This window comes from Pelobates fuscus, chromosome 13 (assembly GCF_036172605.1).
Source record: "Pelobates fuscus isolate aPelFus1 chromosome 13, aPelFus1.pri, whole genome shotgun sequence".
Classification (NCBI taxonomy): Eukaryota; Metazoa; Chordata; class Amphibia; order Anura; family Pelobatidae; genus Pelobates; species Pelobates fuscus.
Window position 1 is genome coordinate 23,790,482 of NC_086329.1, and position 18,225 is coordinate 23,808,706.

Genomic DNA, 18,225 nt, shown 5'->3' on the forward strand with positions numbered 1-18,225 from the left:
AGACACATACACACACACACACACACACTCACAGACACAGACACACACACACTCCCAGACACACACACACTCCCAGACACACACACACATACACACACACACACACACACTCCCAGACACATACACACATACTCACTCACTCACAGACACATACACACACACACTCTCATTCACAGACACATACACATACACACACTCCCAGACACACAACACACACACATATACTAAATAATTATTTGTATATTTTTTTTAAATTAAAAAATGTCCACCCAGCCTCCCTACCTGGAGAGCTGGCGTGGACCTGTCCCTGGGGTCCAGTGGGGCTTCAGTGCGGCCGGCTCTTGTCTTGCTGTCAGACGCGGCGAGGGAGCTGTGTTCTCTCTGCTCCCTCTCGCCGCGCGGGCTGTCTACTGATGCCAGGAGCCGGAAATGACGTCATATTCCGTCTCCCAGCATCAGCAAACGGCGCAGCGAGAGGGAGCAGAGAGGACACAGCTCCCTCGCCGCGTCTGACAGCAAGACAAGAGCCGGCCGGGGGGGTCCTTCAGGTGGCCATTAGGCCACCTCCTGGGCCCCCCATGACAGGGGGAACACAGGGGCATTTGGGGGCGGCATTTTTTGCCGCCCCCTGAGTGCCTGCAGGACCACAAACGGGAACGGCGTTCCTGCACTAAAAAAAGTGCAGGAACGCCGTTCCCACGCGTTCCTGCAGGACTCGAGCCCTGTTGCACACCCTCACAAACTGCACCTTTACACACAAGATCCCCTATAGACACTACATTCCTAACACACACTGCACCTCTCACACACTACATCCCTAACACACACTGTGCACCTATGTCCTTTATACACACACTCTACCATTTACACACACACACACACACACACTACATTCCAGACACACACCGCACCCTTCACACACTACACCCCTGATACATACTGTGCCCCAAAATCCTTTATACACACACTCTACCATCTGTTTTGAGAGAGGGAAGAGAGAGGGGAGCCGCATTTTATTTATTTATTAATAAATATATTTTTCCTTTGCTTTTTAAACCTTCCCTCTCTTTGTTACATACCAATGGCCAGGGATTGGGGACAGAGCATCCCCTGGTGGTCCGGTGGTGCTGTAGAGGCTTTCAGCCTTCACCTCTGCAGAGTGAAGGCTCTTTTCAACAGCCTGGCACTATGTGGAAATGGAGGGTTGCCGTGGTAAGCCACAGAGATGAAGGCCGAGAGCCTCCTACACCTCCCCACCCACCCCCCCATGCTGTGCAAGCCAACAAAAACATGGGGGATTGTTGACCCCCTTTACCAGTGAGTGAGTGTTTGTATATGTATAGACTGCATGCTGTGCTTGTCTTTATTTTTGTCTAATCAAGATAATCATCAAGGGAGATGTACTACATGACAAATGACAACTACAATGTTCTAGAGGAAGATGAGATACTTTTATAAAGTATTTTACCAGGAAGGTTTTATCAAGATTTCTCTCATTTTCAAGCATGCATTGCGGAATTAGAGAATTATTTGGAACCGCTGAGTTTCTTTTCCTTATTATTTTTGTACATGGCACAGATAACTATAGGTTATTGTAACACATCCAAGTTTTATTAGTCACCAAACTTCTATCTTATTTCCATAGAAATGAAACCTTAGCTGCCTCTAGCAGTAACAGTTTACACAAATGTGGCGATGACATGCAAATAATGTTGCATCACTGGAATTAGGTAAGGGACAGTTAGCTGCAGGTTTAATTATACAGCCCGAAAGTAATAAAAATGTTTTAATAAGAGTTAAGTGTGACAGGAAAGAGCCAAAGGCATCAACTGCAAGAAAGGAGCTCATTAGTTTATCGTTTGGGTCCTGGCAGAATTAATATGATTATTATTTACTCATGGTCATTCGTGGTATAAAAGGGACATTACCGTGCTTTATAAATACCCTTGTTTGCTTGAAATCTGTTTTTGCATAAATAATAAATATTAGTTTTAATACAATTGTACCTTCCTCCTGTTTTTTTTCTGTATATAAAATAAATCTCTGCGGAAGCCTAAATGGGGTCAAGCTGTAGTTGTTGGAGAGTTAAGTATACATCAACAATTATTCAGATTTTTTTTAGTCCAGAGTAACGAAATAGGAACAATTCTCCAACTTTTGTTTGAAAGCTCAAATATTTATATTGTGTCCTAAAATTTCCATGTAAAATCTCCATAATTTCCCTTTTTGATGTAGGTGTCAACATATATATGAGTTAGATTTTTTTAAAGTGGTATGGGGTAAAAATAAAACATTTTTCAAGGGAATGTAATTGAAGTTTACATTAAAATGCCAAGAGCCTTACGTCATTTAAGGAATTTTAAACAAACATTTTAAAAGGGTACTCCATCTCAAGTAGCCTTATTTTTCTATAATTTGTCCATTAAGCCCAGTCATTTCTTTCTAATTCTGTATAGGCAGAACTAACCATTCTATATAAATGATTTTAAGGTCATATTTACTATCTTCACAATGCTCCTAATATCTGATTAGTATCAGACTTCTACCTTTCGACTTAATTAACATTTCGATAAGCCCACAGTTACATTCTGGACATATTCTGTTCAATACTCATGTAGAATGATATAAAAATTGGTCAATTTTCCTATGCATGAGATTTGTTTTGACACGGCTGACTACAGATATCGTTAGAGGGGTGCAGCCAGCACCGGGGACACCATCGGAGGGTGGTGATGCCAACAGGCTTGTACTACCTTAAGGCATCACAGGTGGCACCCTGAACAACCATCCCATGCAAATTGGGCTATGTCCTTTCATGGGCCGGTGAGGGAGACCAAAGATTTCCCTGGCCAATCCAGTGCACCCACTGCACGGGGGACCCAAAAATTTCTGATCTGGAACCACATCATATGCAGACCTTGCAAATCCCTCTCCTTGGCTCTGGAACCATCCCTATCAACTTTTTAATGCCACAGAGAACAAATTAGTGTTAAGGTAGATAACTCCAGATAACACATACAGAAAAAAAGACGTTACTTTGAAAATTGGTGTGGCTCGGGAAGTTTAAAAGATTAACATGTAACTGCCTTATTTAATTTAATATGAAATTATATTAAAGTGACACAGTCACTGTAACGAAATCCCTGTTTAACCAGACTCAGAAACAGCATTTTGTTTAACCATGCGTATTATGCTTAATTCGTATAATACTAAAGAACCGAATAAATCTACCGAAGCACCCGACCTCCCACTGAGGTCGTGTGCCCCTCATTTACCTCCCAGATCTTGCGGTTAACCGCAAGGTAATTAACGAAAAGCATGGTGGCCCTCGTTCGTTTGACGAACACGTGGCGGTCGCCATTTTAAAACCGTTGAACGCCCAGCGGTGGAAAGGCAACAATCCTCTGGAACTATTTTCGGACACTTATTCCGCCACCCACCGCTGATACGTACGAAACCCTTGTCTATACGGATAATATCTCCCGAACATATTGATCTCCTTGCCGTTTGGGACTTTCTTTCCCCAAAGACCTACCGACCCCAGGTAGCTACAGTTATGGAACTCTGTTCGGATGGAATTGCACGAACAACTGGTGAACTTGGACTTTGCTTGACGTTTTTGAGAACTGTGTTCGTGGGATCTGAGCACTATTCGCCTATAATATGCGCTCAGATCCAAGCTATCTGGGGGTATGTGGAATATGGGGATTATGTTCAGTGAAATAATAGTTATATATTTTAATACTGTTTGGTTATAAAATAAAAAGAACATGTTTCTCTCTGCCCGGAGATAATTAGGTTCTCTCCAGCCACTTAAGTTAATTATCTCCAGGATAGAGAGGAGGGGTTACACTCTTCCTGTGGGTGTGTGTAATATTTGTAAAGTACAGTGATTGGTTCTGTATATTTTGTTTCAGTCTTCCACAAGGTCCCATGTGGGAGTGTTCTTGCTGGAAGACCATCATAAAAGGGCTGAGTTTGGCCATCAATAAACACATTCGTTTTACCCCTTCATGAAGTCTCGACTCATGTTTGGGGAATTGGGAGCTATAATCACTACTTCACTCTTTTCAGCTTGGATTTCGGGAGACGCTACAAGGATCAGCGCTGCACGGATAGCAGGATCCTTTACAGTCACCATCTGGGGACTTTGCCGAATTTGCAAAGACCCCCAACTGTGACATCACCGCCGGGGGTCTGGTGGCTGGTAAAGGTGAGATCAACTTAACTTAATATGTCGCTCGTGGGCGTGGCCATCTTGATTCAGCAGAACCTCTTCAGAACCAACGCCACTGCTGTACTTTCGCACAAGACCCTCCATAGACACAGCCAATTCCCTGCAGCCGTCACTGGTGATGGCTGTCGGGGTTGACACTTTGACTCCGCCCTGAGTCTAAAAAAGTTAGGCGGAGGAGAAACACAGAGACAGAGACAAAGTATACATAAAAAACAAGCTTTTGGAAAGGGGTTACAAGAAAAATCAACACAAACAATACCGACAGAAAACAAGGGATGTTTAGAGGATGTAACTCATTCATACATATTTTTTAAAATATATTTTTATAATTTCATTTTATTTTTTATTTTTTTTTAATTCTTTATTTTTTGCGCAGGTGAGTACAAATAAATCGACAAAACGCCACAACAGCGTACATAAAGGTATAAACAAGTTAGACAGCGGTTGATACATTTGCGCATTTTTCATTTTGTGAGTACAGACTTATCAGAATTATAAGGACAATAGGAGATATGAGAGATGGTACTTCTGAAGGTCGAAGAGCATACTAGCTATGTGGTGTTTAGTAATGAGATGCTAACCTTATTGTAAGTGGGGTCTGGCTTCATTCTGTTGAGCGGGCTTTGGTAATTAGGCTTCTCCGACTTCAATAGAACATGTCATGTGGTAGTGTTAACAAGTAGTGTGACCTTGTGTGTCTAGTGTCTAAACATATATAAGCACGCAATGACAGTTTAGCGTTTGAGTATTGGCATATCAAGATTATGTCTGCTACAACTGGTGTGCCTTATGGTATCGCTAGAGGTCGCCTAGAGTTTTGGTTGCTTGGTGGGCATCATATAACCTAGTCTGCATTGAAGAAAAGTGGAGCCTACATTCCCGCCGTGCTTTCAGCGGTCCCCCGAGACATATGCTGTCAGAGCTTTAGACAAGTATTATATACGGCAGTCACAATGATGGAAGGCTAGAAACATTATTGTCAACAATATGACCATCAGTGTCAGCACATATTCAAAACAAAACAACAGGCTAGGCATGACAGTCAAAATATAAGGCCACCACAACAAAAAGAGAGATCCCGTCTCGCTTGGTATGCGCCACGATTCGTATCGTGGAGTCGGGTGTTAGGGCTCGGTATTACTTGTAGATTGTGCTCTTCGTTTTGTTAACAGAGCAGTTAACATGCAGTAGCGACAGGAAAAGTGCATGCCAAAGACTGTTAGTTCAAAGCATCCTACAGTTGAAAAAATTATAGTCATAAAAACAAGTAACATAAAATGAATATTTTCCCCTAACGGGGTGAGAACTTCCAACCTCAGTTTCATTTAGTCAATGTTTGAGGGGCAATGCCTGTACGGTGTGCGAAACTTTAGCCGAGTTGATTCGACCGGTGTGATCCAGGTCCCTTGAGCCCTGGATTGTGTTAGGAAGTGGTACCTTGCAGGGGGTATCAAAGCTTGGGTAGACTCCGGTTAGCAGGTAATGCTGTGGAATCGTTGGACTCTGGGGCTCCCCACCACCTCGTCAACCGACAGCCCCTTGACGTGTCGAGCCGGATACAGAAAATATGCATGGAGAGTCCAATTAACGAAGTGAACTAAGTCGCCCCTCTCGGGCTGTATCCAGGGGACCTAGGGGTAGCGATGTGCGCCGGGGTAGCAATGTCCCTGTGTAAAGGTTTTAGGTCGTAATTGTTGCGTAGGGTGCCGCTGGTGGGCGAAGTGGCACGAACTCTGGGGCTCCGGCTGCTTCTCTGCTAAAGGAGTGCCCTTGGCTGGACGTTGTCCCCAGTACTGTAGGTGAGGTCCCCGGGAGGTTGAGTTTATGCAGGGCCTCCGCGGCCTCGTGTAGGTCCCGGATGACATATGAAGTTTGCCCGGCGGTGATTTGTAGCGTGCGGCCTGGTCCCCACCGGTATTTAAGCTGGTGTTGTCTCAGTATAGAGGTAAATTGACGCAGGGACCTTCTCCACGCTAGTGTCCCACTAGAGAGATCCGCGTAGAAGGACAGGGTCATGTCCTCGAAAGGGTATGCGGTGAGGCCTCTGGTAGCTTCCAGCACCGCAGCTTTGTCTTTGAGGGTTTGAAAACGGATTACTACATCTCTGGTGGTGTTAGGCGGTGCATTTACTGGCCGTGGCACCCGAAAGATCCCATCAATTAGAATGGTTTTGGCTGTCTTCGGATTCAACAGTGCGGCGAGCATTCTCCTGAGGAGGTGTGGGAGCTCTGCCTCAGGTACTGTGTCTGCTACACCTCTGACTTTCAGGTGAGTTTGGCGACGTTTATCTTCCAGTGTCGACAGTTGATGCTCGTGCTGCAGGTGTTGTTGTTGTAGGTTCTTCACGGCCGTCTGGAGCTCCGTAATTTGGCGGGTGTGTTCGGAGGATGTCTCCTCCACTACTCCCAGCCGCGTTGCAATAGATTTGAGGTCTCCCCGGATCAGGGCCACATCCGCGGCTATCTTACCGTGGTGTTCCGCCAAGGCCTCCATGGTAACCGGGGTGGGGCTTGCTCCTACCGGCTGGGTCTGTGCCCGCATCGGCGGTGGCAGCGCCGGGGCCGGCATCAGGACTTCATCGGCGTCGTCGGAGTTCTCATCTGAGAAGTCCGTGCAGCCTCCGTGCAGGGACGCCATCTTGGCCTCTGTTGCATCGTGGGCCTGTCGCCAGAGCTCCCCTATGTTCATGCCCAACCGGGGCTTATCCGCCTTCTGTTTTTTCAATTTTCGGCCCATCGTGCCCTTGGATATGAAAAGAGTACCCTGAGGTGAGTCAGGCTCGCGTGTGGGCTCGGATAGTGGTCGTTTATGGCAGCTAATGTTTACAAATATTGTATTAGTTGAATAGAAATTGATTATATCTCACTAATTACAACTTCTTCCTAGTAGATGGGTGTGACGAACAGAACCTCGTCACGGGCTTCTGGAGGAGCCCGCTTGCCAGTCTCCTGCCCCAGGACTATGGCTCCTGTAGTAAACCTGGGCCAATGTACTGTGGAAACGTTTTTTCGTGCCTTTTCCCTTCTATGGTTCAGTATATGGGATTCACTAAACGGATCATACCCATGTGGTTCGTATACCGAACAAACTACCGAACAGACAGACCACCCAGGAGAGTTGTGTGCTGCTTGTTGACTCTTTTGACCCCTATCAACACCTTAACCGCAACGTTCTAAATAGTCGGCTGGGTGGTCGCCATTTGTATGTGGCGGCGGCCATCTTTAGCCGCGAACGCGTACAGCGGTGTTAAGTCGTCGAGTGTATGGAACTATAATCGGACACTCAACAACGCGAACACCGCTGTAACTTTCACCTCCATCGAAGTTCGGAAAAAGTGTTAGAACTGAAAGACGTTCGGTGGGAGCAAACTCCGGAACGAGGGGCACCCGACTAGCTTACACATGAACAGTTACATTCATGGTTTTTATTGTATTTCATACTTCTGAAGGACTCAGCCTGATTTCATGGAACGCTTTTGGGCAGGCGCCTCGTGTGCAGTCGGTCTAAAATATACCCTTGTGGCATTTCTGCTGCGTTTGTGGGATCTAAGCGCTTTCGGGATATGTTGGGCACTCAGATCCAGGCTATCCCGGGATATAGGACTTGAGGGGGTACTCAATTGTTAATTATATGTTTTTAGGGTATACTTAATATGTATGTCCTGGACCTGAGAGTTAATGTAATTATTAGTGTGTTTTATAGTAGTCTCCTCCCAGGTCCAGTGGGAAATGCCCCTGGGATATGTATCAGGACACCCCTTGCATGGGGATTCACATAAAGGGCCGTGTTTGGCTCCCATTAAAAATCAGTTCCAGTTCATCCCCAGCATAGAGCCTTGTCTCATGTCTGTGGGAGAAGGCTATACCACTAGCTCTTGTAAGAGCTATCCTGCTATACTCTCTGGAGCAGGAGACAAAAGTGCAAGGTGTCACTGGAACACACGGAAGTACCTGTTGAAACGCACCTCTGTTTATCTCTTTGTCGGGGAATGAGTATCAGCTGAAGAATTTGATGTTCCAACAGGTGATCACACTTCTGAATTGGACCAATTGGATCCCAGAAGGAGGAAGACGCCCAATGGACCACCAATGGACTTTGGGACTAGCCCTATTTAAAGGGACTGGTGGGTGGTTTTTTTTTCATATGTTATGTCTTATGGTTGTTACTGATTTATTGGTCCATGAGGAAGTCCCATATACCAGGGACGAAACACGTAGGACCCTTTAGCACTTTATAATATTTTTTATCTATTTTTATACTCGGTTTGTACCAATAAAGCTTCTTCAAACAACGCCTACTACCCAGAGTCCTGATTTGCCACAGAGTGAACGGATCTAGAGAAGATTTGGAGACCCCATCTCCATCTGGGGAGGCACCTTTGGCGTGCTTAACCTTCTATACTCCTGTGAGTGCATTTTATCACAGCGCAAACAGTTTTTATATACTATATCACACTATGCTCTTTTATTATCCCTTTATTTCTAGATGTTTACAGCTGTATCGCATCGTTGTGTATACATATATTGGTTGTCTAGTGATTACTGCCAGTGAAGTAACCTAAGGGAAGCCGTTTCTTATAGATAAGTATTATTTTCTTCTATTATGTATTTGTTGTCGCCTCATACTATCTAGTCTTGTGGTGAAAGTTTCTTGTTCAGAGACAAAGTAGTCCCTACTTTGTCTCTGTATATCTCTTGGCTGTGTTGGAATGCCAACACAGTCAAAATTCTATCTTTATGAAATACTCATTTTTTGGGGGTGTGGAGGGTGGGTAGTGACAGTGCTGCTTTAATGGTCTCTTCTGAAAAAAGTTAAAAAAAAAGCATTGAATATATATATATATATATATATATATATATATATATATATATATATATATATAAATAAATAAAAGAAAAAAGACCTTGCACTCCTACTCTGTTTTTCTGACCCGTTGCTCGATTGCACTAAATATATAGAACAAAAAAAATAAAATCAGCACTCCCTGGTAGTTCACATATAACTTCTTTACTTGAAAAAGTGTAAAAATATCAACGTTACTGTCATCAGGACAAACACTCTGTTAGTCCTGATGAAAGTTCCTATGTGGAACCGAAACGTTTTTTTACACTTTTTCAAGTAAAGAAGTTATATGTGAACTACCTGGGAGTGCCGATTTATTTTTTTGTTCTATATATTTAGTGCAATCGAGCACCGGGTCAGAGAAAGAGTTCGTCACTCTCCTTGCTATGAATACAAAAGTGGTTTTATGCCTGGGTGCTGACCCGCGTCAATAAACATATAGAAAATAGGGGTGCACTCACAGGACTTTAAGTGGATATGTGGTTTTAATTAGAAAAATATACAATTACATCGTCATCAAATTGACGTTTTGACCCTCAAGGGGTCTTTTTCAATGTATATTATTTTTTTAAATAAAACCACATATCCACTTTGAAGTCCTGTGAGTGCACCCCTATTTTCTAATTGTATAAATATACACACAATTCGTTGGGAGTTTTGCACTCCAGCTCTCCTTCCAGTGTCTGCCCGGTGCTCAGCTGCACATAAACATAACATCCAAATGAAAGGCTAGCACTCGAGGACTTCAATATCAAAAGTAAAAACTTTTAATCCGGTTTGTCAGATAGTCGACGTTTCAGTCCACCATTGTGAACTTTCCTCAGGACAAAAAATCTATGTCCTGAGGAAAGTTCACAATGGTGGACTGAAACGTCGACTATCTAACAAACCGGATTAAAAGTTTTTACTTTTGATATTGAAGTCCTCGAGTGCTAGCCTTTCATTTTGATGTTTTATATATATATATATATATATATATATATATATATATATATATATATATTTATTTATTTATTTTTTCAAAATTATGACACTTGGATGTCTGGGAAAAAATAAAACCCTTCACAGTGGGATTTGTAGCTGGGTAAAATCAAATAGGACACCAGTCTTCCACACAATCATGCAAACATCAGAGCAGAATTTACTACTTTGGAACATGTGAGTGCAATAATATCCATTAATAAATATATAATGCATTTTAGAACCTACTTATATATTCCCCATATAATTATTATTACTAATATTTTTATTATGGAAATCCCTCAACGAAATGGTGCAATCGAGATATCCATTAAAACTTACAACACATGCGTGGGCAGAACATCAGACATAATAAGCATATGTTACAGGATACCTTTTTGAGCTGGAGGGTGTTGTGTTTATAAAGTGTTTCATTGTGTTATAGGTGTTACATTCAATTTTATGGTTTTCTATTGATCGATGTATTTGGATAAATATATATATTTTCCCCCTAATCTTGTTTTCCTCTTGGTTTATTAAATTGTCTCACATCCTTGCACAGCACTAGGATATTCCAATTTTAACTCCTCCATGACAGGGAGATGGCTTTTGTTTACAATGATAATGTTGAAATATATGCTAAATGTTTTTGTGATGTCCAACATAACAGCATTGTGAGGATTGTGAGAAGTCTATAATGTGCTTGTGATGTATATGTATACTGTTGCAAAACCAATACATTTTTTAAATTTTTTTTTATTTTAGAAATAGCATCTAAGCACTTCGTCCAGGTAGAAGATTTACATATTTATCTTGTTTGGAAATTAGTCTAATTTCTAGTTAAGAGAATCACAAACTGATATTTAATCTCTAAAGCAGGAAGTATGGACAACTGACAAGAGAATTACATTTTTTTTCTGCATTACTGAAATAAAAAAATATATATATAATGAAAAAAAAAAAAAAAGAATTAAATAGATGACCCTTGTCAGTTCTCTGCAATTCCCATTTAAAAAAAAAATAGACTTGTGTGTGCAATACTGGACCGATTGTGAGTAAATAATATAGTTCTTCACTATTTTACGGGACTATAACTCACATTTTTCCTTTTTTTTGGCTAGATTAAGAAGTAAGGTTGTATTACATTACAAACAGCAATGCTGCAAAAGCTCACATTCATCTCGAGCTCTTCAGCAGTGTGCCAAGTTTTAGGCAGACATCATACACTTTTCTCCTTCGGTGAGGAGATTAGTTTTCTTAAAGTCAAACTACTTTTGAAAGCAGAGCAGTGGCACCACATGTCCTTGCTTGCAGTAACATCTCATGCAAAGAAATAAAATAAAAATGCACCAGGCATAGAACATGAAAGTTAAAACCTGATTACTGCCTTCAGCCCCCAAAAATACTTTATTGTCTTCTGCTTTTTTAGCTCAATTACGCTTCACTGCAAATTCCATCAGTGTTATTTTCTCCTGTCTATGCATCTAATCCAATTTTTCAACACTTGGGAATTTTATTATAAATTTTTTGAATCCAGTTAGGGCAACCATTTTTTTTATTACTCATACGAGCAAACCAAGGCAATCATTCTTTCATCGTTTAGCACATACACTTTTTTGCTTAGCCTTAAAATATTGTCAATTCAGTGGGCTGGTTATTCATAACAAAAAAAAAATAAAAATAAAAATAGAATTAAAACAAAAACAAATTATTTTTCAATAGGTTCTTGCCTGAATAAAAGGAACGCACAAGTATTTAAAATAAACATAAGCGGACTGAAATACACAGTCTGTTTAAATTAGATACAATAGAATAATTAAATGTATTATTTTATAAAAAAAAAATCCCCCTAAACTTTTGTTGTGGATAATGGCATTTATATTTAGTAGAATAGCTTCTAAAAACTGTGCTTCATTTTACCTTGACTTTATTTCTTGTTTTAACATAGAAATCTGTGATCTGGCTGTGAATAAGGTTTACACTATGTCACTTGCCTGATTGGACCCAAGATTCTTATTGCTTATAGCAAAATATTTCAATACGTTTTGCATTAGGCATTGTTATTATATGAGAGAGGGTCCATTGAGGAACCATACAATTTCCTTTTTTTTAACATACCCGAACTCCCGTTTGAGATGACGGTACTTAGGACTGATTATTGATCACACTTTTCAGATATCCATATAATAATTTCCTGCATATTAAACTATTTATATGCACATAAAAAAATAATTAGTAGATTATCATGCCAATGCGAGATCTTTCTAAAATGACGTGATCATTTGAACATATGTTAATCAGGGTAAAATTCTATGACGAAGATGTACATTATTATTATTATTTTTTTTTTTAATGCAGAGCTCTTACCCAAGGTAAACTATACAGAAGTGAGCCAAATGTTTTAAAGCCAACAGGATCAGGGGTGACAAATCAGGCCCGTGGTTAGAGTTTGCTTATAAGTCATTTACAGCTGGAAATGTGCACATTACAACACAGTACTATTGATTTATCAGTAGCAAAATATACGTAGCACACTTAGGTAAACTCTGGAGAGGGAAGCAGTGATTGTTGTTGAATATTTCAGACACAAAGCGAGTGTCTGGCAAAGGCAAAAGCTGTAAAGTCAAGACTAATATTTAGTAAGACCAAAAGCACAAACAAATTAGGTCTAGCAATTGCAGACTTCATCCAGAATTAAAAAAGCATATTTACATAGTATCTCAAAGTATACATCAGCCTCTCCACAGCAAACTGCTCACTTACAGATTAGAAAAGGCATATGTATTTATAAAAACTAAAAAGGCACGTTGGCTTAAAGCAACAACAGTTAATTCTGATTTGTGTTTACTAAGCAAATTGAATAACGGTGACAGATTTGAAGGAAAGAAAAAAAAAAAGCCTTATTTGCCTGCAAACAAATATGTTGCACCAAATAATACGTTTTATGTACTTTCAGAACTTTGACTAGACAGCATGATGCCATAAGATCACCAGAGATTTTTATTAGCACATAATTTTGTTATATTATACGATAAAACACTTACATTGATCACTATGCAATCACCCAGATCTTCAAAGAAATAAACAGCTTTTTTCAGAAAAAGTGATAAACCATTTACAATGCTGACTAAATAAATACCTTTGGAGAGCATCATCGTTACTCAGAATTATATTAAATTTGGCAGCAAACAGACAGGCATAGGCATTGCTAAGGGGAGCATTGGGGGCTGAAGCCCCAGATGTAGAGTTCTTAAGCCCTGTTATTATTTAAGTAAATAATGGAGAGCATCAGCAGCGTATTGTACATGGGTAGGGAGGAGGGGGACATAGCCTAGCGAGGAGCAGATACATAACAGCATATCCCCACCTCTCTGTCAGTGTAGGGGTCAATGGGCTTTCTTTGGGCTCAAGCGCCAAGTGTTTCTTAAATGAAGCAATGCACCTGCAGACGGTAACTGTAGCATTCACACATAATCGGTTTTAAACAGTTTACATTTTTTTTTTTTATAGAAGGAGAATCTCACTATACACGTGTATGAAAACGCACACCTTTCTCCGGTAGTACACTGTTCTGGTTCTCTCTACAAGATTCTTTACAGTCAGTTCTATAGCTTTACCACCACTCTCTTGACTTCGATCAGGTTGCAAATGCAACTCTGAAGCCAGTTATGTCAACTGGAATCTGAAGATCAGCATTGCCAGGCATCATTAACTTGTGAGACTTTATACCATTATACATTCTTTAAATCTTCATTTTACAATATGTTTTAAGCTTTTAATTCAGAGGGAGTTGCATTAAAAACTGGCAACAATTCATTGTCCGCTGGCCTTTATAGACAGGGTTGCCTAGGCCCTGTCGTACGGTTACCACAACTACATTCGTTCTCACTGAAATCATTGAAGCATTTGAAAGATTTTCTAACTAAATGATGCACTCAGCAAATGGACAGAGTTAAAATGTAGATAAAACGGATAGTGTATCTTGTGCATTAGCAATTCTGGTGAGCAGGGGCCAACCTAATGACACGAGAAGCACTACAACAGCATGTAACCTTTGTGGTACTTATATTGCTCACACTATTAAATAGTGCAGGAGAAAAAGACTCTAGTCTGTTGTAGTGTTCAGCCATCGACACGCGCATTTTAATAACATGCGGCACTGCTCTTGCTGCCGATCTTCCTGTTCTTCTGTTAAAATGGGAATATTGATGCAATTCTGGACAACTGGGGTGTATTAACACTAGTCTACAGATAGCCACAATATTATTGATATCTACACTGGAAAAATACAGGTTATCTAAAAAGCAAAGGCCATCGATGGATTGTGAGGACTTGCTAGTGAATGACCGATGAAAAGGAAAACGTGGACCTGAGGTTCATGAAAACTAAAATCCAGTTTGATATTAACGATTTAAGGAGTAGAACTGTGTGTAAAACAAATCTACAATGAATAATAAAATATGAATGAAATGTTTATGGATAAATCTATTTTCAAAAGAATCTTCAGAATGTCACTTTATCAGATGGGCAGACAAAAGGCACTTTCTCTGAACCTTGCAAGCAGACATACTCTAATATGCGGCAGGGAGATTGATGGGGAAAGGACAGAAGATAGACTCTGCTGAAAAGAACTTTGTATTCTTTGCTTGTCATTGTGATAAGTCCTGTGTCTCGATAGGTCATTTTCTCCGTCACACCACTATGCTACATTCCTTGTGATTTCTAAGGGCTTCCTCCGCCGTTTCTTCTCAAGAACGGCAAGATGAAGCAGCATACTTGGCACAGCTGTGTTAGGAAAAGGTAACCACGTTTTAACCCCCCCCCCCCTCTTCATGTCTCTTTGCCAAGCTGCAGTCACTTCACACTCGGCTGACGTGTCTCTAAACTCTTATTTTCTCCTGCACCTCAGAAGTGCTCCAAACAGATGTTTCTGTCTGTTTGTGCATCTTGAGCCCATGGAGAGGGACGATGTGAATAAAAAGGACTAGCACATTTTTGTGTGTCTTGCTGTTACTGTGTGAGTTTAACAGTGGGTGGGCTTTTGTTTTACGGTGTGCGTTTTCAGAGCAGTGCAACATACAACCTATGGGAGTAGTCAGTGCTCTGAATGGCCATGAAAGATTGCTGTGCAGTGTAAAGTTAGAGACCTGCAGATCTCTGGGAAATGAACACAGACCAACAAGTAGTAGACGGAGGATGTGAAAGGTCTCTTTATACAGCATATAAGGCTAGCGCTGTGGAAGATGTTTTTATGACACAGGCTTATATTACACTCTTTAGAATAACAGGGAAGGGGAGCAGCCTTGTCTGAAAATGCACTACTTTTTCAGTCTGGAGATGCACATTTATTACTTTGGTCAAGTCAGTATCTTCGGTTAATAAATAGAATAATACAGCATACACTGTTAAGAACACATGCAGAATTGTTTTTGGTTTTTTTTAAAGGGGGGGGGGGGCTCTTTTCAGTGGAAAATTAAAGTACAGTATATATTATTTGGAGTACCCTATTAAATACTTAAGCAATAGAATATCTCTCTCTCTCTATCAAATTTTGTGTATATGTATATAAAAAAATAATAATAATATTAAGATGTTCATAATCCATGACTTGTAAATTGGACTTATATTTGGTTTAGTACCTGAGATTACAGGCCTTTTTCCTATGCTAATCTTATTATTGTTGTTGTCTCTATTGCTTACACTTCTCACCTGATCTATAAGCAAAATGGCGGCAATATTATGCACAACACACCGATTGGCCCATATTTGCACCTGTTTGGCTTATTTTTCAGATTTGGTTCCTAGAACTGAAATGCTATGCTCTGCAAGAGTCTAGTGCAGGGGTGCCCAAAATGTAGATCCCCCAGATTCTTTAACACTACGGCTTCCACTATGCTTTTCCATTCTAAAGGCATTTCAGAGGCATGCATAGCATAATTGGAGCTGTAGTTTATTCGTCTGGGGATCTACCTTTTGGGCACCCCTGGTCTAGTGAATATGCATATAGCATTGGTCCCTTTACGTGTGTTTAATTTGAACCATCCTAGTATAAAATTAAACTGTTCGCTTTACAATGATCAGGAACACAGTAAAATACTGCAGGTGAGTAGTCAGAGTATATCTGAGCCTTGCAACTATCCTGAAAAGTAGAAACATTGTACATGTATTACTTAAAGGAACATTTTAGTGTCAGGAATACAAGCATGTATTTACAGGGGTAAACATACATTTCAGCTAATCGCATTGGGAAACTATTGCACATGCGCAGTACGACGCCGTGCTGCACCAATCAGAATCAATACATCTCTATGACGAACGTTCCGCACCTCCATGCAGGAAGCACCTCTAGTGGCAGTCACTCAGACTGAAAAGGCAGTGTTCACATTAAAAAACCTGCAGGAACAGCCTGTAGACACCAGAACCATGACATTAAGCTGTAGCTGTTTTGGTGACTATAGTGTTCCTTTAAGTAAGATAAGATATAAAATTACTGCTGCCCACATTCCATTTGATGTACTAGGACTGTATGGTGATGTAGGACTTACTGGTCTTATAGCTTGCTACCATTTTAATTACTGGTAACTGACTTACTTGTACACCTTCTCCTGAGTCTCCTGCTGGTAAGCTGTTGCCCTCTGTAGGGATTCTTGCAGCTCAGTGCATTGGTTCTGAGCTTGTTGCAGCTGATGTGCCAATTCTTGGTTCTGCCGCTGGTTGATATTTAGCAGCTCTTCCCGGTTTCTCAGAGCTTCGTCATAAAGGGTAACAGCCCGCGAGTACTGCTCTTTCAGGTTCACTTCCTGGGACAAGGACTGGTGCAAGCTAAAAAGACACAATTTAAAATGTGTTATATTCCAGTTTCTCTCATACCAGATCTAATATCAAACTAAAACGACTTCTAGAAGCTAATTTATTTATTACTGGCATTTATAAAGCGCATACACATTGTGCAGCGTTGCACAATTGGGAAAAAAGACAGTAGAATATAAACAGACCAACACAAAAGGTAAAGAGGGTCCTCCCATGAGCGGAGAAATAGCCTCCGAAGACCTTTTATACAGAGTACTTTGCTAGATAACCCGTGAGCTTACAATCAAAAAGTTATGACGGGGAGCTTTAATAGAATCAGGTGCATGTTTATTGCATGTAGTTCATTTGTATATATAAATATATATAATATGTAATAAACAATTGTCTATCATGATATTTTCAAATAATGCTTGATGAAGAAGCACATGGAACCCATGGAATATTCTTTAACAAAGAAAGGTAAAAGGCAATTAGTGAAATCTGTACAAATATCCTAATAAAGTCGTCATTCCCCATAGCACTATACCATACAAACAATTTAATATACGAGAAACATTATGTGAAACAGAACACATACTGATACAGAAGGATCAAGAGCTTTGCTCTGGTGAAACGCATTATTTATTTTTTTATTTTATTTTATTTATAACGAGTCATACAACTGAGACAATACGTGATGAGCTGGGACTGCTAATGGCAACCAAGGAAATGGAAGGTTAACAAATATATAAAAAAATGTATAGTCACTATTTGAAGGTTGGCCAGCTTGTTACTCAAGCCTGATATTAGGGAAAGGGATGCCTTGGATATCCTGTATTCTCCTATTTAAAAGTTAGACAAGTAGAAGCTCTCAGTTGCAACACAGTTCAGTGTCCAACCTTGCGGGTTTAATAATAAACCGGCCGTATCATTTAGTCTAGGAATCTTCGCTTCTTTAGCCAGTCACTTTACTGTTCCGATGGGAGGATGGGTAGATAAGCCCCTTCACATCATACACCTTGCAGAATGGTTCACCAATCTAACTGGCTACCGATTTAATGTTAAATTGTTAACATTAGTTTCTATGACTGAGAAAAGGCAGATTTTTTTTTAAAAAAAAGAAGAAAAAAAAGGAAACTAAATGCAGAATGAATACCTTCTCCAAAAATAGTTTGTGCTCAATGTCTGAGACAAGATTCAGGTCGTGCTAAAGATGGTCATCAGTGACGTTGCAGAAGCACTCAAAAAATAAAGGCTTGCATTCACCATTCAGGGGTTTAACATTTTCTTTACTGGCAGTATAAGCGGTCTCAGTGCTGAGAGTAAAGGACCAAGACATCACAATTCCTGTCCTCAAAGTTTTACTCCCTTAAATTTATAAATGAACATTACATTCA

At 40.4% G+C, this 18,225-nt stretch overlaps 1 protein-coding gene across 2 annotated transcripts in view; it reads right to left on the bottom strand.

The window, feature by feature from the left end:
- MIPOL1 (mirror-image polydactyly 1) overlaps positions 1 to 18,225 on the bottom strand; it is a 300,629-nt gene that overhangs the window by 9,122 nt on the left and 273,282 nt on the right. For both annotated transcript variants that reach the window (XM_063439494.1, XM_063439495.1), the window contains one exon: positions 16,631 to 16,861. In XM_063439494.1, the coding sequence (XP_063295564.1) occupies positions 16,631 to 16,861 (231 nt within the window). The remainder of the gene's footprint in view (positions 1 to 16,630; positions 16,862 to 18,225) is intronic.